This window comes from Lissotriton helveticus, chromosome 4_1 (genome assembly GCF_964261635.1).
Source record: "Lissotriton helveticus chromosome 4_1, aLisHel1.1, whole genome shotgun sequence".
Taxonomy (NCBI): Eukaryota; Metazoa; Chordata; class Amphibia; order Caudata; family Salamandridae; genus Lissotriton; species Lissotriton helveticus.
The window spans coordinates 1,136,576,326-1,136,596,453 of NC_136063.1; the positions used below are offsets into that span (position 1 = coordinate 1,136,576,326).

The 20,128-nt window shown below is 52.3% G+C and overlaps 1 protein-coding gene across 1 annotated transcript in view; it reads right to left on the bottom strand.

Annotated features, from left to right (window-relative positions):
• Positions 1-19,664, bottom strand: part of LOC144828119 (uncharacterized) — a 116,181-nt gene extending 96,517 nt beyond the window's left edge. Inside the window, exons 1-3 of the mRNA XM_078686239.1 lie at positions 19,640-19,664; positions 10,122-10,256; positions 8,178-8,273 (exon numbers count right to left, since the gene is read on the bottom strand). Coding sequence (XP_078542365.1) covers positions 8,178-8,273; positions 10,122-10,256; positions 19,640-19,664 — 256 coding nt within the window. The remainder of the gene's footprint in view (positions 1-8,177; positions 8,274-10,121; positions 10,257-19,639) is intronic.
• Positions 19,665-20,128: the final 464 nt, after the last annotated feature.

Genomic DNA, 20,128 nt, shown 5'->3' on the forward strand with positions numbered 1-20,128 from the left:
TGAAGCGCTTCTCGGTCCTTCACCATTGAAATTCCTGTGCTTTTCACAGCAACTAGGTCAAATGCCTCCTTAAGTATTAGGGTTTACATTGGAAATGGCCATTTCTACAGGGTCTCCCCCAAACTTTTTGCCTTCCACCTCCCATTTTTGCTCAATTTGTTTTTGTTGCCTTTAGGAATCTAAACACTTTACCACTGCTAATCCGTGCTAAAGCGCATGTGCTCTTTACTGAAAACATGGTAACACTGGAGTTCACCCAATTGGCATATTTAATTTACTCATAAATTGCTAGTAAAGTACATTACATGCCCCCAGGGCCTGTAAAATAAAGGCAACCAGTGAGTCTGCAGCGCTGATTGTGCCACCTACTTAAGTAGCCCTTGAAAACATGTCTCAGGTCTGCAAATGCAGCCACTGTATGTGCAGTTCTAAACAGCCATTTTGACCTGGCAAGTTACTTGCCGGGCCCAAACCTTAATTTTTAGGTCTAGCCTAGCCAGCGCATATGCTGTCTCTTAACATAATGTGTTCACTCATGGGGTTTACAGCCGCTTCCAGCTTCAGATTAGCTTTTTTGAGTGTCTTTTAAAAAATGTTGCTCCACAAAAGAAAGCATCAATCCACATAATTGCACTCTATAACATACAACCCACTCCACATAAATTCCACTACACTCAATACCACATAATTACTACACACATAATTTCACACCACACCCTACCACATAATTCCACTACAAAAAAACACTCCACACAAATCTACACCACACAATGCCACAACTAATACAATACAACCCACATAATAACACTACACACCGCATACATACACTCCATAACACATAGGGAAACAACATTGCCATTTACAATGCCAATAGCTCTAACTCAAACAAATGGGAAACCTACTGCGTTTTCAGCACTTGTTATTATAATGTGAGCGTCACTGTTTTAAGTACTCTATCAGTTGTCTCCCTTGCCCCTCCATCTAACTCCAGGCCCATGCTGACAGACATCAAATCCCCTCTCCTCCAAACAACTTGGACCTAGCCTGACCGAGCTAAGGTGATTCTATTGAGCTGGGGGGAATGCGGAGGTGTGTGTTCAGAGGCAAGCCCCTGCTTTTCTGTAGCCTGCTGGAGACTTGCCTGTGGAAATGGGCTGCTGCCTCATTTTATTCTCCAGCAGTGAGAGGGTGGCAAATGTATGTCCGCCCAGAGCGCGATTGGAGCACGGGGGCAAAGTCCAGGCCGGCTCTGGAGGTACACTGACGGTCTTGTAGTGCGCGGGGTCCAGGCCTCGCGTAGTATATTCTCAGCACAGTGACTGGACACAGACACAGGATATAAGGTACGCCGGAAAAGACCCCGAGCGGTCTACCGCCCTTTTATTATATACCTCGGGGCGTGCCCGTCCCGAGGGTGAAGGCGTGCATGTATGTATGTTGCTACAATGTTGTTTAGAGGCCGGGTGGCTCTCTACATCCCTCCTTCAATTTAGTTAATGCTACAACTCGCCCGCACACCTGGCTACGGGGAAGTGCATAGAAAGTCTCGGAGTCTTTGGCTGGGCCCAGGATTGGGCCGCAGGTGATATCTGTGGTGTTGCCGTACAGGAGATCCAACAGCCCCAGCCGGGGTTGTTTCTTCATCTCTGGCGGAAGAGGTATGCCCAGGTGTCTCACTTTGGGGCCTGACAAGTTGTCGTCTGTTTTCTCGCGGCTGGTCCTGGTTCTGGAGAGGCACTGAGTTTTGGTCTCCGGTTCTTACATCATCCAGACCGCCTGAGCCGGCATCAATGGTTTCATCAATGTCCCTGAGGACACCGTCCGGCGTCCCCACTCTTTTGAAACAGGACACATTGCGGGTGACAGTTTGTTGGCCGAGACGGGCTGTCACCATTGTTCCTCGAACCTTCTCTACGATCCATCTTTCCGTTTCAAACGGGGTTCTGAATTTCCAACCGGGGTGCCGATCGTAGACCACCACGGTGTCTCCTTCCTGCAGCCCAGCATGTTTTGCATGTCTCCTCTCACTTGCTTTCTGGTTTGTGACAGTCCTCCTCGCCTGGATGGCGGTGCTGTCCCTCTCTTCCGGGGTCCACTTGGATGACGCAGGAATGTTGCCTCTTGGTGCCCTTTTGAATAAGACATGTGCAGGTGCGCAGTGCGTGGTGCTATGCGGAGTCTGTCGGTATGCACTCAGGAATTGGTCCAGTGCTGTTTCGGGATCTTCGCCATCGTTGACAGCGATGCGGAGCGCCCTGTTGAGGGTCCGCATGAGCCTCTCAACTTCGCCATTTGCTTGCGGCCACAGCGGTGTGATTTTTCGGTGCTTTATCCTTAGTCCCTCCAGGTACGCCTGGAACTCTCGCCCTTGAAACGGGGGTCCGTTGTCCGATTTCACCTCCTCTGGGAGTCCCATCGTGGCGAAGACATGGTCCAGCGCTTTCTTGACGTGTCCGAATGCCGTGGAAGAGAGCAATTCCACGACTGGGAATTTCGAAAAAGAGTCTACAACTACCAGCGTGTGCCGGCCATCCGGGAAACTCCCGAAGTCTATGCTCAGCTGAGTCCAGGGTGTGTCCGCCGCTTCTTCGGTGATGACTGGGGCCGGAGCTGGATCTGACCCCGTGATGGTGCAGGCATGGCACGAGCGCACCATTTCATCCACCATGCGATCCATGGCCGGGAACCATACTTTGTTGCGCAGACGGGCTTTTGTCTTGGCGGTTCCTTGGTGGCCTGTGTGGGCGATTGCGAGCATCTGTTGTTGAAGACTTGTCGGTACCACATTGAGATGTCCTCGCAGTATAATGCCTTCATCTCCCTCGCTCAACTCATGGCGGATCTGCCATAGCTGTTGTCTGGCATGGCTGACTTCCGGTCGAAGCCCTTGTGCTCCATCCAGAAATCGAGTCCAGCTCCCTTTCTCCAGGGCTTTCTTGACTCGGGCCAGAGTTTCATCGTCAGAGGTGGCTTCTCCGATCTCCTGCAGGGTGAGGGTCTCTGGGCAGGCGGCCATGGACACCATGTGGACGAACTCTTCCACCACTTGACCATCCGCCAGCGGGGTCACTTTTCTGGTCACATCTGGGTGTCTGGACAGATAGTCCGCCGGGTTGTGGGCGCCCGGCCGGAAGACCAGAGTGAAATTGTAGCCTTGTAGTTGAACGGCCCAACGTTCAATCCGCGGGGGGGCAAGCCTGGAGGATCCAGCGAACAGGGGTAGGAGAGGTTTGTGGTCGGTCACGACGGTGAAAGGTTGGCCACAGAGATATAAATGAAAATGGCAGCAGGCCCACTTGATGGCCAACGCCTCCCGCTCGATTTGAGCGTACCGTGTCTCAGTGTCTGTGAGGGCCTTGCTCGCATACGCTACTGGCTTCCACTCATTTTGGCCATACTCCTGCAGTAGAACTGCGCCAAGTCCTACCGGGCTGGCGTCCACGACTAACTCGGTCTTCCTACGAGGTTGGAAGTAGGCCATCGTGGCCTTATCCAGGAGGCTTGCCTTGATTTCCTGGAAGGCTTGGTTCGCTGCGCACGTCCATTCCCATTCTTGATCCTGTCTTGTGAGTGCGTGGAGGGGCTCGGCCAAGTCGGCCAGGTTGGGTATGAATCGGCCACAGTACGTGGCCATCCCGAGGAAACTCCTCACCTCAGTAGAGTTCCGGGGTGTGCTGGCATTCTGGATGGCTTCCGCCTTCTTTGGGTCAACCCGGAGCCCTTCGCGCGTGAATCGATAGCCGAAGAAGTCTACAGCTTCCTGGTAGAACGAGCACTTCTCTCTGTGAAGTGTCAGTCCGTGCTCCTGTAGTCTTTGTAGGGTGGCCCTGAGATGAGCATGGTGTTCCTCCAGCGTGTGTGAGTAGATGAGAATGTCGTCACTCAAGTTGATGACCCCATTCAGCCCGGATAGAACTTCCTTAATCGCGTTCTGAAACACCTCGGCCGCTGACGACACTCCGAAGCTTAGTCTTTTATACCTCCTGAGTCCGACATGGGTGGAGAAAGTCGTGATGTACCTGCTGCTCGGTTCGAGTTCCAACTGGTGGTACCCCGCATTGAGATCGAGCTTAGAGAACCACTTCGCCCCATTGAGGTCCGCGACGATGTCGTCCATGGTGGGCGTGATGTGGCGCTCTCGTTTCACGGCTGTGTTTGGCAGTCTCATGTCGACGCACAGTCTGATGGCGCCAGGCTGCTTGGGCTTGGGGGCTACCACCAGTGGAGACACCCATGGGGTCGGTCCCGATACTTTCTCGATGACGTCGAGATCTTCGAGCTTCTTCAGCTCTTCTTCCACCTGAGCGCGGAGGTTGAATGGTACTCTTCTGTGTCGCAGGGCGACAGGACGGACGGAAGTGTCTATGTGCAGTTTGACCTTCTTGCCCTTGAGCTTTCCGAGACCACTGAAGAGTGCAGGGAATTCTTCAAGCATGTTATCGGCGTGTGATTGGTGGACCTGGTTGGCGAAGAAGACCAGTCCCAGATCTTCTGCGGTGTTGCAGCTAAGCAATGTACCTTTCTTCCCTTCGGTTATGTGGAATCTGGCTTCCGTCGTGTACTCTCCATTGCGAATGGTGGTGCTGATGACGCCGCGTAGCGGCATGGGTTCTGTGCCCCCATAGGTGTATATTCGGGCGTTCGACGGGTTGAGAGTAGGTTTGGGCGACATTTGGTCATACTGGTCAGAGTCCATGACGTTCACGGAAGCCCCCGTGTCAATAAGTGCTCTGATTTCGGAGCCTTCCACGGATATTGTGCACATGGGTGGTGGCCTCTTCCTGGTGGCAACCCTGCTGACATATGATACTACATACACCTCATCGTCCTCCTCGTCTTCATAATACGGCCTCTGGCCTTGGGCCTGCGTGTCAGGAGGCGGGTGCTCTGGCTCTAGTGATAGTCGTCTCACTCTTGATGTCGCCGATCGAGGCCCATATCCGCCTCGCGACCTCTGTGCATTGGGTCTGTATCTTCCTCCTTGGCACACGGCAGCGAAATGATTGAGCCTGCCGCACTTTGAGCACGTCTTTCCTTTTGCGTTGCATACGGCGGTCGCGGCATGGTCTCCTCCACAGTATGCACACTGAGCGTCTCGGGGTTGCCACTGCCTAGGTCTCCCGCCCGACGGTTTTCGTTGTATTGCGTCAACGGTTTCCTCCTTGATGGGCGCCATTTTGGGCATGGCCTGCGGGGCGATGGGAGACCGTAGCGCGAGCTCCATTTCGTCTGCTCTGGAATCCGACAGTTCGTGGGAGCGGGCGAGGACAAGAATGGCGTCCAAGGTGATTCCCGGTTGCCTGAGTATGAGCTTTCGGAGCAGTTTTGATTTGCACCCCACGATGATTTGGTCTCTGATTTCCTCACGCGGGTCGGCGAATGGGCAGCTGCTGGCCAGCCGGCGCAGCCTCGCGTAATACATGTCCACAGACTCGGCCTCAGTCTGCCATGCCCGCTTGAACTTGAACTTTTCGTAGTCGGTGTTCACCTGGGGGTCAAAGTGGGTGTTCAGTGCGGCTACCACCGCATCATAGTCGTCATCCTCACCGGTGTTTGGGAGAGACTCGAAGAGGTCGTAAATTTCAGGGCCTCCATAGAGGATCAATAGTGATCTTTTTACGGTGTCATCAGTTTCTCGGGTTCCTCTAAAGTAAAGGTTCAAACGCCCCAACCACGCCTTCCATCGCGGCGCCGCAGTTGCAGGGTCCGCAGTCTCGCTGAACGGCGGGATGGGGGCCGCCCCGGTATGGGCATGACTGATCACGTGGGAACCCGCGTCTTGCCGTGGAGGAAGGCCAGCAGGTCCTGGCACCGCAGCCGTTGTGACTGGCGCGGCGGGTGTGCCACTCGTGGCGGGGTCGGACATTGTGGCGACCTCTCCTATGGGCCACTAGGTTGTGCAGTCCAATATTAGGTGGGCAAACGGTTGCGCAGGTGGCCAACGCTCAGTGGAGCAGATGGACGCTCACGGGCGTCGTCCAGTGGGAGTGGCGTGGACTGTAGATGATCAGCCACCGTGTAGTGACTGTCCCCAGGCGAGACAGCAGTTGCACTTGCCAGTGCTTGATTAGTCTTTTATTTCTTCTTTTGAATGTCTTATTTTTTTTTTTTTTTCAGTGAACCCCCAGTGAGCAGGGCCTGAGCAGGCCGGCACCGTCGCGCAGGTCCCAGCGAGCGGAGCAGAGGGCCAGACAGGCGATGGAGGCACCGTGAGGACGGGCCCTGGGGCTGACGTGCAGCGTCTCCCCTCTTCGCCCCTCCCCCGCCGGGGCAGCGCGTCTAGAGAGGCGCGCTCGCGCTGCGCGCAGAACGGAGGGCGAGCCCCCAGGCGGCAGCACGCAGAGCGCGGGGGGGCCAGGCAGGGCCGCGGGGAAAGACTCACCGGGCAGCTCCCGCCGGCTGAACACGCTCCGACCCAGGAGGCGCGTGGGCGGGAGCCGCTGCTGAGCAGGGGTGACAAGCCGGCGGACGAGCTCCGCGGCCGGAGATGACGCCAGGAAAACCGCAGCAGGCAGCGGTGAACAGGACAGGAGCGGGCAGCTCCAGGGCGGCCAGGCACGCGCGGGGGCGGAACCGGCCTCGTCGCCAGTGTAGTGCGCGGGGTCCAGGCCTTGCGTAGTATATTCTCAGCACAGTGACTGGACACAGACACAGGATATAAGGTACGCCGGAAAAGACCCCGAGCGGTCTACCGCCCTTTTATTATATACCTCGGGCGTGCCCGTCCCGAGGGTGAAGGCGTGCATGTATGTATGTTGCTACAATGTTGTTTAGAGGCCGGGTGGCTCTCTACAGGTCTGACGCTACCTTTTCTGTCCACGCTCTCCCGTGGAACCGTTCGGACTTCCCAGTGCTGTGCACAGCGGCCTGGGCCTCTGCACCGGCTGCCTCGGCTCCCCTGGGGCCAGGCAGAACAGAGGATATTATTGTTGTATAATATGAGGGATGCACCAGTGGGACTAAGGAAACCGAGTCTTTGAGAACCACGATCCTCGCAGCCGAAAAACACCCACAGCAGAGGGTGCAAGTGCAGTTGACCAGCTCCACAGTCTCCGACATGCCACAGCGTAACAGCAGGAATGCGGCTGAATGTTAGTATAAATTGAACTGAAGTACCCTTAGGATTATGTAGATGCGACATTTCACACCTTGCGATGTCCTACATTTCTAAATACCTGTTCACTGCCTGGCATACACACAGCAGGGGCATTACTGGAGAAGAAGCCCGTCATGAGAGATATCGGGCGTCTTGACAAAATGATTCCACAACCAGTGTCTCTTAGAGGATGCCATGATTTGCAGTGCGTGTGATATTGTATTGCACTGTAACTGCTCTGAGATAGCGCTTACTAGTACTACCCCGTACAAGGCGTTAAAGCGCTTTACAGATAATATACAAAGTAATTGTTTGGTGCAGTCTGCACCAAACAATTACTTTGCAGTTACAATGCCGATACCATGCCAAATATGACACCTTAAGCCAGCCCTGACGTTTTATCCAACAGAACAACGCATGACTGGATTTTTAACTACATACTTATAGTGGTAAATACAAAAAAAATCGGGAGCAAACATTTATGGCACAAACTGTTCTTTTGGCGTAATTAATTAATTTGGAATCTTATGATAGTTTCCAATAGGACGGGAAAAATAAGGGTGTCCTACAAGGGCAAAAAAAAAAAAAAACACCTGTAGCATTTTAACAAAAAAATCTGTCGAATTCAAAAGGGATGCCCCAACGCCCCCTGTATAAACAACCAGAGGGCGAAACGGAAGCGGCGGACAGCAGCCCTACCCTGCGGGCGTTCCTATAAACTTCCCAACTGCAGGTCTCCTGGGTCTGTTAACTGCACGGAGTGAATATTTCACGCAGCGTAAAAGCGTAGCAAAGCAATCATATTCCATCCATTGGCATGTGTAGTGGAAAATGCTAATTCCGCAATGAAAAACTGTACAAGAAACACAGCCCCTAGATAGAAAGTTATCAATGGGATTGTGAATTTTTATTTGAGACAAATGATTAGATTGTCAGTTGCAAATTATGTTTTCTTCACAAAGAAGATATAAACGACAAGCAATTCTCACGAAACTCGGTTATTGCAAACGTTCTGTCATGAACAGGGAACAACTCAGACATTTTAACTATTTAGATTAATGGGAAAAAATCAGTAACTCACGTTTCAAATAGTCTCCGCAGCTCGGGATGCCGTTGACAGGAGAAAGGAAAAGGCTCGGAACCACAAGAAGAAGCGGCAAAAACCACATGGCTTCAGCTGCAGAGAAATATACAGCGGCTTGAGTGTTTTTTGGGATAAGAGTTTTTTGGTGAAAAAAGCTTATAGATGTCTAAAATATTATAAAACTTCATAAGAAGGGACGAGAAATTAGAAAGAGTGACCTCTTTCCGAGCCCGGTGTGGAGACTGAATTGTCAGCAGCGCCTCAGGAAGAAAGGGTGGAAAAAAGTTAATTGGATGGTGTGAAAAAACAAAAGGCACCGGTGGAAGGAAGTGAAAGTTTCACAAACCATTAACTCTCTGCTGTAGGTCACAAAGCCCACGTGAAACGAAGCAAGCAGTGTGGAGAGAGACTGACTCAGCAAAAGCTAGGGTCCTATTAGATAAGCACTAAATGGGAAGTCCTTTCCCTTAGACATCCCCTAAAGAAACTTCATTTCAACGGGCGTTTGGATCAAAATTCAGTACAAAAATTGACAAAGCTAATAGGTCTGGAGTTCGCTTCCATCCTTTTAGCTTTGTCAGTGCTTGTTTTGTACTGCTGAGGGAGATGTCCTCGCCAAGAAAAACAAGCACTGGCACAGCCAATCGGTCTCAGCAATAGGAGTGTTTAATTAGGGCTATGCAAGAAGCTGTTTAGTATGGAAACTACTTAAGTGTGTCTGCCTTGTAAAAATTGTTCCCTGCATAAAGCGCTGTGCATTGGTGTCACTTAATTTATGAAAAGCGCCTTTATATTCCAACAAATATGTTTAAACATTGACTACTGTAACGCCTACTTTGAAGTCAATGGCTTCAAGTACAGATGAGGGAGAGTTCAAGGCACTGTGCCAAGTAGCATGCACGGCCCCTCTTCGGAGAAGGGGTACTGTGACCAAAGCACTCGGGACCGCGATCATTAGGAGAGTTTTGCATGCGGAGCATGTCTTATTGGAAACCACATTGACTGCTCACGATACGTCACAAGTCGATATCCAGGATGACTCTCTCGTAAGAGAGACTCAACTGTCCCAACGTATGGTGGGACCGGTCACCCTTTTCTAAAAATAAAACAGCAGTCCCAAAACAATGATGACAATGCCTACTGCATATGTTTAATAGTAGTTCACCGGTGCGCTTGGGGAGGGCTAAACACCAGAAGAGGCTTGACTTATGCATGCCCTTGACAAATGGAAAGAAAGCAAAATGGAGCGAAGATGCTGGCAGCTAATGGGAAGCGAAAGGGTGGGCTGAGGCCCACAAAGCAGATACAGCATGTCTCTGTTCGAGACAGCGCATGCACACCGTCTATAGCTGAGGCCTAAAAAAAGAAGTGGCTACAAGTAAAAATATTTTTTATTAAACCACACATTGCCGCTGGCAATTAATGGAACTACTTTCTGTACATAGGTGCTCCTTGTGAAAGAGCAGAATGGCATAATTCAGAGTGAAGTCAGCCAGTGACTGCAGTAGGCTGACATTTGCCCCGTCCCCCTAACCCCGATACCAGGTTTGGCGAATTACTGTCCATGGCAATCATGCCCTGTCTGCATCATGACAATTTTGTGGTATTGGGTGACTGTAATCTACATGTACATGATCATAGCCACAAAGCTGCAGAACAGTTTATTGAAACCCTGTCTGGCCTTAACCTGGTGAGGAGAGTCAAAGATCCTACTCAAAACATATGGCACATGCTCAATGTTATTATTTCTAAAATCTCTGCTTTAGAAGTTGGTCCCATAGTCCCCCTAGTTTGAACTGACCACTTCTTTAGTTTCTTTTAGTATAGAGTTACCCTCCATTCAGGCCTCGAAATAGCTGAAGCCATCTTTCTTTTGCCATAGACACCCCATTGCTTACTCCACCCTAAATATGGCCTGTTCACAAATAGTTGTCAACCAACTTGCAGACATTGATTTGGCTGGATCCTCCTTTAATTCTGACCTCAAGACCATTCTTGACAATTTAATACTTTTGAGAATGAGTACAAACAGAAGGTTTTCTACTTCTGCACCTTGGTATTCTGTCACACTTAAATCTGAAAAACAGAAGTGCAAAGGGAGCAAATGACAACACAATATTCTGGAGGTAGAAAAACTTAGGTATACATTTGCTCTTAAACAGTTCAGAAAACATTTTAAAAAACCAAAGCTTCTTTATTCACCAAACACATCAATAAAGCAGAAAATGCACCTTGTCCAATTTTTTTAAATTGTCAACTCCCTGATAAATCCTTCAGTATAAAATCAATCTACACCAACATCACAGGATGTTTGTTGATAACATATCAGAATTTTTCCACGACAAGGTGTTCAACATCTATTCTAAATGTTCAAACACTGAAGATACTAGGTCAGTCACACTCGAACCAACCTCCCAAACATTAAAAAGCCTACTATCTTCCTTCAAAAAGATTTCTTTGAAGGATTCAGAGAATCCTCCCTGAAATTTCAAAGGCTTTGGTCTTTCCACTTTAAAAAAAAACCTAACTTGGTCTCTACATGTCCTGCCAGCTACAGACCTATCTCACTTCTTCCTGCGTGTGGAAAGATGCTGGAATCTATAGTTACTTACCGGATCACCAATTTTACTGGTGTAAACAATGTGCTTCATTTTCCGTAAACTGGGTTCTGATCGGGATTTAGTACAGAGACAGCACTCTTAGAAGTGACTGAGTTTATGAAAACCCATCTCAATCTGGGCACAAATACCATGTGATTCTGCTAGACCTTCCCGCAAGATTTTGACACAGTGTTGCATGACATTCTCCTGCAAAGAGTGGGAAGAAGCCAGAATTGTCGCCACAGTGTGGAAATGGATCAAATCTTTTGTTTCCAACCGTAAGCTAGCAGTCCACCTACCTCCTTTTACATCAGAGTATAGAGAGGTAATTTGTGGAGTACACAGGGTCAGCCTTGAGCCCATGTCACTTTAATATCTACCTTGACCCCCCTCGCTGCTATTATATAAGCGTGGGGTTTCAATGTGGTATCCTACGTGGTGACGCCCAATTGATGTTTGCTTTCAAACACCTGGATGCCTCTGTCTCAGCCAATCTTCAGGGTTGCTTATATGCAGCAGCAGATTGGATGCATAAAGCTGTCTTTGCTTAATCCCTGAAAAACCTGAATTTCTGATATTTGGCACACCCCCACATCGGACCTGAATCATATTTATATCTTATCTATCTTCACATATCCAGATGTGCAATCAGGTAAGCAGTCACAGGCACCCACCTAACCTTAAGCCGGGAGGCTGCAGGCAGTTCCTCCGCATACATATCAAACTGGTCTCTGCAATACACAACAGTCAACAATTGATTTACCTTAGGAGCAGATTACCCCTCCCCCCAGTGCCTTCCACTTGTCTTTTGGCTAGAAGCGTGGAAACCACCCCAGCCTGTGGTTGCATGGCTGTAGTGTTGCGCCTGATCCTAGCAGGCAAAGCTGAGGAGTGCATTCCACCCTCTCCAGCACCATCTCTGATAAGTTCTAGGCCACCTTGGACTGGAAATTATATAAAGGGGCGCAGTGCCACGCCAAGTGTATAAAGTCAGCATCCGTCCTACCACATCCAATGCAAAGAGAACTCTCCCTGAGTCCATACCTACACAGTTGGCTGGGGGTGTAGTATGTTTGTTGCAAGTATTTGAAATATATTATTCTAAGGTTGCAGTTCGCAGTGAGGCATCCTGTTAACGCACAGCCTGTTTCCCAAGTCTGTGTGGTTAATGGCGTATCAAGTGCTGCACTGCATTCCATTTGTCTAAGGTGCCTCCTGGACCTTCTTGTTTATCTTTAATTGATGCCTTATATAGTCTGGTTATGAGCCTTTCCGCGAATTGCATGTCAACAGCCCCAGTAACGCCATTAGTGGTGCAGGTGCAGATGGAAATTGGGGATACAATGTCTGTATAGCAGATCGAAGTGTGGCATATACTAATATCGATAGCGCAGTTGAAGGCTGCTGGGGGGTAAACGCATCTAGTGATAAGAATTGGTCATTTGGATATACCCAAACATTGTGAAACAGATTGCAACTGGATCAGAACGTAGCAGCCAGACTGGTGCTGAATATTTCTAAAAGGCAATCAGACTGAAATGGTTTGAAAAGCCTTCACTGGATCCCCATCAATCAAAGAATAAAGTTTAAAGCTCTGGTTATAACGTTTAGGGCCTCTCAAATGAAAGACCTGAAAGTTATTAGCCATAAAATCAAGAGGCCCGATTCACAAAAGTAATCTGAGACAAAATCCTACCTTTACGACTTTCGGTATTCACAAAAGGCATTTAGTAGAGGGGCGTGGCTACGCTAGCGGAGATGGCGGTCGCAGCTTGCTAGAGCTCCCGCCGGCCCGCCATTAATCCTTCCTGATATCCTGGTCCCCGACCCCAGAACCCACAGCCACAACGGGGCGGTGACTGCCGAGAACACCTGGACTCCTCCGGTGTGCCCAGCGGAGGTCCGGCGTCCCGGAACGGGACGGAGCCCCGAGGTGCGAGGTGCGGCCTGGTGGGCGGAAGTGCAGCCGGGACCTCGATTTTGGCGCTCCCCGGCCGGGGAGCGGTGCATCGCCGGGCCTGGTGACGGCCGCGACGCCCGGAGACCCGAGGGGCTGGAAACGCGGGAGAGTCTCTGTGCTCCCTCTGCCGGGGCCCAGACCTACACGGAGGAGGAGCCGGGGCAGCGGTCGACCGAGATCGGCTGGAGAGGCCTGGTGACCCAGGCGCAGCCGGGGGCCCGATTTTCGCGGCCCAGTACTGGCCGAATCCTGCAGACGAGGCGGAGGTCGGGCGCCCTGATACTCCTGGACGGCGGTGCTTGACCCTCGACGTGGGCGGACAGTGGAGACTCTAGCGGCAGCCGTGAGTAGTGCCCCCCCCCCCCCCTGGCCGAGGGAGACGCCAGCGCTCTGGTGCGACGTAAACAATAACTATCCACCCTTCTGGGGGGGGCTGCTGCTCAGAGGTGACCCTGCTCCTTGGCGGACGCTGGGACCGGCCGCGTCCTGACCGGGTCGTTGGGTTGCTTCGAGACGGACCAACCGGGACCTGCCTCGGGGCCGGACACTGTCCTCCCTTGCCCTCCGTAATTGTCCACCCTTCTGGGGGGGGGCTGCGGCTCGGAGGCGACCCTGCTCCTTGGCGGTCACTGGAGCCGGCCGCGTCCTGACCGAGTCATTGGGCCGCTTTGAGACGGATCCGCCGAGACCTGCCTCGGGGCCGGACGTTGTCCTCCCTTGCCCTCCATAGACCTTGGCGGGAGCGGTCGTGGCTCGGCGCCTCCTTCCATCGTGAGTTTTCCTTTTGCTTTTTGGCCCTCCGCAGCCATGACCAGGGGAGGTGGTGGCCCCGCCAAGCAAGTGACTATCGACAAATTCACCGGGCCCAGTGGGGGCGCTGGCTCATCCGGGGGTGCTCCGCCTGGAGGGGGGCCAGACAATGCAGCCCTTATGGCGGCCATAACTCACTCGAGGGACATGCTGGACGCCAAGATCGGGGCAGTGGGCGCAGATGTCACCCTATTACGCCAAGACCTGAGGAACGCCGTGGCGCGCATCACAGAAACCGAATCCAGGGTAACGGTAGTGGAGGAAGATGTGACTACCCTTAAAAAGAGAATGGCGGCGATGGAATCAGCGCAGCGAATCACGGCGCTCCGGGTGGAAGATGCCGAAGGGCGGGCGCGCCGCAACAACCTCCGCTTTGTTGGCTTTCCGGAGCGCTGTGAGAAGGGCAACATGGAGCTCTTCCTCACACAGTGGCTGGAATCGTGGATGCCCCCAGGGACGCTGTCCACTTGCTTCGTCATCGAGAGAGCTCATCGCGCCCTGACGCAAAGGCCACCTGAGGGCGAGCGGCCTAGGGCGGTGATCGCCAGACTACTAAATTACCATGACAGAGATGCTGTGTTGAAGGAAGCTAGAAACAGGGACGCCCTCCTCTATGAAAATCATAAGATAATGATTTTCCCTGACTATACCAAAATGGTGCAACAGCAGCGTCATTCCTTCATGGCCGCCAAGGCGAAATTGAGGGGTCTTAAGCTCCAATATTCCCTGTTGTATCCGGCACGCCTGAGGGTGATATTTCAATCGCGGACATTGTTTTTTGATACGCCGGAAGACCTCTTCAAATGGACGGATGAAACGGTGCGGGTTAGACCAAACTCGCAACCGGGGCTCAATCCGGGCTCTCCAGAGGGCTCACCTCGGGCTCAGCAAGACCAGACGTCGAGGAGGAGGGGCCGAACCAAGCGATCCAAATCGCGCAGACGTGCGGCCTCAGTTGATGGCACGCAGACCAGTGGCAGGACCGAAGACTCCGAACACTCTGGGACAGACCACTGAAACATTCCAAGGCCCTGCCTTTCCATCTCTACTGTCACGGCTGTGACTTCTGATTGGACTCATCGAGTCGTCTGGGCCTTGATGACTGCCCGGCACTGTTACCGCCATGGGGCAGTACCTTGTCTGTCCTCTAATTGAGTATGGGGCTGTGGGGTGGGGGGTCGGGGACTACGTGATGGTGGCTACCACTCTCCCTCTAGAGAGAGAGACTCTGTGGGAGGGGGAGTAAGCTTCTTGTTCCGGTTGGGAATGTTGGGATCCATTGGTATGGGTGGGCCCGGGCCCTATGTTCTGGTCTCGGGACCACCCATGCCGCGACAGGTACTTCAAGGTTCTTTGAGGTATAGGGTTGGGGGTGGCGGGATGAGGGCGGTCGGGGTTAGGGCCGCTGAGTTGGGGACGGGGACTGTTTGGGGTTGCGGGACCGTGGGGTTGGGGACCGTTGTCCTTGGGGTTGACAGGGCAATGCATGTGTGGGTTGCTACGATGTTCCATATGATGTGTGGTGGGTGGCGCGGGAATGGAGGGCTCGGGTGTTGGATCTTACTGGACCATGGCTGAACCGGCTCGTAGACTTCCTATAGATACTATACGAGTGATTACGTGGAATGTCAGGGGGCTTTTAGATAAAATCAAACGTGGGGCTGTGTTACGCTGGGGGAAAAATGAGGCTGCAGATGTCCTTTTACTTCAAGAAACACACATGATGGGTACAAAGGCTCTGGGCCTACAGAGATTTGGATATCAACAGGTCTTCCACGCCGGGTTCTCCAGGGGGTCCAGGGGAGTCGCCATATTGCTTCACCGCAGGGTGGCTTATATCCACGAGAAGCAGTGGGTGGATCCTCAGGGTCGTTACCTGTTTATTAAGGGCAAGGTGGGTGCGGAGTCGGTGGTGTTTGGCAGTGTTTACGCCCCCCCCCCACTCCAATGGGCCTTAGCCGAGAGACTGTTTGCTGTATGGGAGGACATCTCGGGACCCTTAGCAGTGATTGGGGGAGATTGGAATGATGTGCTGAATGTAAGCGTGGATCGCCAGAGGCGTCTAGGGGGATCTGAGCTCCCGCCCCCCTCCCCTTCGCCCTCCAGACTGCGTGCAATGAGTGAGGGGTTGGGCTGGGTTGATGTGTGGCGACATATGCACCCCACGGCCCGGGACTATACTTATGTCTCGGCTGTACACGGCTCCTTTTCGAGGCTCGACTGCGTGTTTGTGCCTCGGGATTATTTGAGCAGGGTGAGGGGCGCGGACATCTTACCGAGAGGCCTGTCCGACCATTCCCCCGTCTCGATTGGACTGGAACTCCTTCGGAAAAGACAGCCGTTTCGATGGAGGATGTCCTCGTGGCATCTCCTTCAGCCGCCATATGCTAATCATTTACGTGAAACAATTGACCATTTCTGGCGGGAAAATCTAGTGGAGGGTGCTGATGTGGAGATGGTGTGGGAGGCCATGAAGCCTACTATACGGGGAGCAGATATTGCATGGTGCTCGGCGGCCCGTCGGAAGCGTCGAGAGCAGGTTGCAGAGGCGGCTGTACGGGTAACGGCTCTGGAGCGAAAAAGTCGTGAGGGTGGTGATGCCATCGGGCTACGCCTGCTGCTACAAGCACAGCAAACCTACGGGTCCCTCCTGATGGATGAGGCCAAGCAGGCGTGGCTGGCCACCAGAAGTAGGATATATCAATGGGGGGACAAGTCCTGCTCCATGCTGCATAGATTGTGCCAGCAACACTTTCAACCCCTCCTACTGCCCGGTCTCATGAATGATGGTGGGGAGGTTATAACCGATCCACATGAATTGGCTACGAGTTTTGCCGTGTACTACTCCGCCCAGTATGCCCCGCGTGACCGGTTGTCGGATGGCGACTTGGCCCGATTCCTTGAGGAGCTGCCGCCCGTGCCGATATCTGATGAGACTAAGACGGCCCTGGATGCTCCCCTCACAGCTGAGGAGTTGGGGGATGCTTTAGGGCAACTTAACACTGGCAAGGCCCCCGGCCCAAATGGCTATCCTAGCGAATTTTTCAAGAAGTTCCATGTTCAGCTTGGATCTTATTATCGCAGGGCGCTGGAAGCGGCGCGTACCAGAGGGGTGTTGCCCCCAGATTGGCGGCATGCCGAAATAGTGGTCTTCCTGAAGCCGGGCAGACCCCCAGACAGTCATGACTCATATAGGCCCATCTCTTTGATTAATGTGGAGGCCAAGATTTTGGCCAAGGCCCTGGCGAACCGCCTAGCTCCTCTTATCACCGACCTGGTCCATCCTGATCAGGCGGGTTTCATGCCACACAGGGCGACGCGACATAACATCCGTCGCGCTCAGGCGGCGATTGACGCGGCTGAGACTCTGGGGGACCAGGCGGCGCTGTTGCTGGCCGACATTAACAAGGCCTTTGACTCTGTCAGCTGGTCGTACCTGTTTGCCTTGCTGCGCGGCCTTAACTTGGGCCCGGTCTTTCTGTCATACGTCCGGCTCCTCTACACCGACATCACGGCCTCGGTGCGGGTCGCCGGGGCTGTGTCCGAAACGTTCCGTATCGGCCGCGGGACCAGACAGGGTTGCCCTCTTTCCCCCTACCTGTTCGCACTGGCCATGGAGCCCCTAGCTGCCAGAGTGCGCCAGGATGCGCTGATACAGGGCTTTCAATGGACTGCCACTCTGTCTGACAAAATAGCCCTGTATGCGGATGACGTCCTCTTTTTTCTTACCGACTTGCAGCGCTCGGGCCCGCGTGTCCTGGAGGTGATGCAACAATTTGGGGAGGCCTCGGGCCTCTATCTGAACCTTCATAAATCCACATTGTGGGTGCTAGGAGGGGGCGCCTTGGCGGACCCCTGGGCCTCGGGGCTGCGGGTGGCTACGACCGGGCTGAAATATCTCGGCGTGTTTCTATCGGCCTCGGCAGCCACTGCTTGGGATCATAATCTCATACCGGTCTGGGAGAAAGTACAGTCGGACGTTAAGACTTGGTCTCGGATGCCCCTGTCCATCTTTGGCCGCTCTGCCATTTTTAAGATGGTGGCGCTACCACGCCTCTTGTATCAGCTGCAGAACCACCCATATCCCGTCCCACCTCAGTGGTTTCGACAGGTCAATTCTCTGCTGGGCCGCTTCCTGTGGGCCGGAGGGGCCGCCAGGGTTGCGTTACGTACGTGCTTTCTGTCCACCTACGGTGGAGGCTTGGCCACGTCAGATCTGCAGTCCTACTATCAAGCCGCACACCTCCTCATCCTAAACGACTGGTGGTATAGCAATGGCGAGGACCCAGCCTACGCCCTGGAACGTGCCTTGATGGGCGACAACTCGCTCCACACCATCCTCTATTCACCCCGGTTGCGTCGATCTCTACCGAGGGTTACACAACTTGTCTTTGCGGTGTGGCGGCAGGCCCTGCGACGCATGGGCTGGTGGGGCAGACTGACCGCGGAGACGCCCTTGTGGCGTAACGGCTTGTTACCGGAACTGTCTAAGCTATCAGGTTTTGATGGCTGGGACGCAATTGGTATTTCACAATTAGGCCAAGTGATGTCTGGCACAGCCCTCAAATCCTTTCAGGCCCTTAGCGCCGAGTTTGACATGCCCCAATCTCAATTTTTTCGATATTTGCAATTCCGGCATGCGCTGCTACCCAGTCTCACCGGCATTGACTCCCTTCCTGACTTCAGCCCGATTGAGGCTAAGGTATTCATGGGCGATCTGGGTGACAAAAAAGTTTCACGCATTTACCAGACAATGGTCATCCATTGCTCCTCCACCCTCCTTCCACTGAAGGCGGCCTGGGAGGTAGACGTGGGTCAGCTGGATGAGGATGATTGGCGTGAGGCCTTGGAATCCCCGAGGGGTGCGGCCATTGCCGTCCGATTCCGTTTAATCCAATTTAAAATCCTGCACAGAGCCTACTATACCCGCGAGCGTTTGTGGAAGGCGGGACTGATAGAGTCCCCGGACTGTCTGAGATGCGGGCTGGAGAGGGGTACGTTGATCCACACGTTGTGGTCGTGTCCTAGATTGGTTGGCTTCTGGAGAGGTGTATGGGACTGCTTGTCGGAAGTGTTGGGATGGACCCTCCCTCGTACCCACCGTCTGGGGCTGCTACATATTCTAGAGGGGGTTGGTGGCAATGTGTACAAGAGACACCTGCTCCTCCTGGGGCTGGTGGTGGCCAAGAGAGACCTAGCCCGGGTATGGAAGGATGTGAGACCCCCCCCCCTGTGTGCGTGGAAGGCTGGCATGGACTTCTGCATGGGTCTGGAACGACCGATCTTTGAGGCCCGAGGGTGCCCCCGTAAGCACTTTAAGATATGGAAGAGATGGGCGGACTACAGGGACCTGTTGCTAGACCCCCCAGTGGAACCAGAGGAAGATCTTTAACTCCCTGTGGCCGGACGGCCCCGTTCCCCCCCCCCCACACACACACTTACCACTTTGAGAATTTTCATCGACACCGTCCATGCACACATGCATAGGGTTAGGGTGGGATCCAGGGGAGGGATCCGGGAGTTGGGGATGAGTGGAATATTTAGTGTTAAAGACAGAGATGATCGTTTCTTATGACCTTATGCTGCAATGATTGTTGACTGAATACTCAATTCTATTTTCTTGATTGTATCGGAATGTCTGATGGTGCCTTCCCGATTGTGGGGGTCCATCTTATTACATGTGCTCATCTTTGTCAATAAACTTGTTGTGAAAAAAAAAAAGGCATTTAGTAGCAGTAAAGTTAGGATTTTTCTCAGTTCAGTAGTAGTAAAGTTAGGAATCCTAACTTTACTATTACTAAGTGCCTTTTGTGAATACCGAAAGTCGTAAAGTTATGATTTTGTCTTACATTACTTTTGTGAACCGGGCCCAAGATACCTTCCTCGCAGAGCATTGTGCTCGGCCAACTACAAATTGCTCTGCATCTCAAAGATTAACAAAACTAGAGCTAGTGGGCGTTCTTTATCTTATCTGGCCTGAAGCTCTGGAATCTTTTACCTGAGCATATTAGTTGTGCTACTTCAGAAGATTCTTTCAAAAGCCTTTTGAAGACCCACCTTTTCAGAGAGACCAAATCTGTTCGGCTCACCTTTTTTCAGCTTCCCCAGTTGCATCTTACTAGTACCTAACGCTAGGACACTCCTTTCTGGAGCAGCTGTTTGCGCTCTATAAACTTATTTCATTAATTCATGCTGTGAGCTGTAGTGGAAGGAAGAACAATGTAAATGACACAACAACAGACCAATGGATGGAGAGGTCTGGCTGAATGCCACTAAAAGTAAGCATATTATCTATCTATCTAGCACTCTATATTATCTACTGGCGATTGCCAGTAGGTAATTATAGTTAGGACCATGTTTCTGTAGGAAACACATTTTTGGACTTGCCTATAATTTTGGCCCTGATTGACGAATCTTCACAATTTTCTCTAAAATAACTGTGCAGGGTGATCCGCCAAACGGGGGCCGAAAAAAAGGGGGCTAAAAAAGTGCATTTTCCTATGTTAATTCCCATAGGACTTGTCAACATACCTACAGCCCAAACCGATTAACGGAATCAAATCAAATTTGGCAGAAAG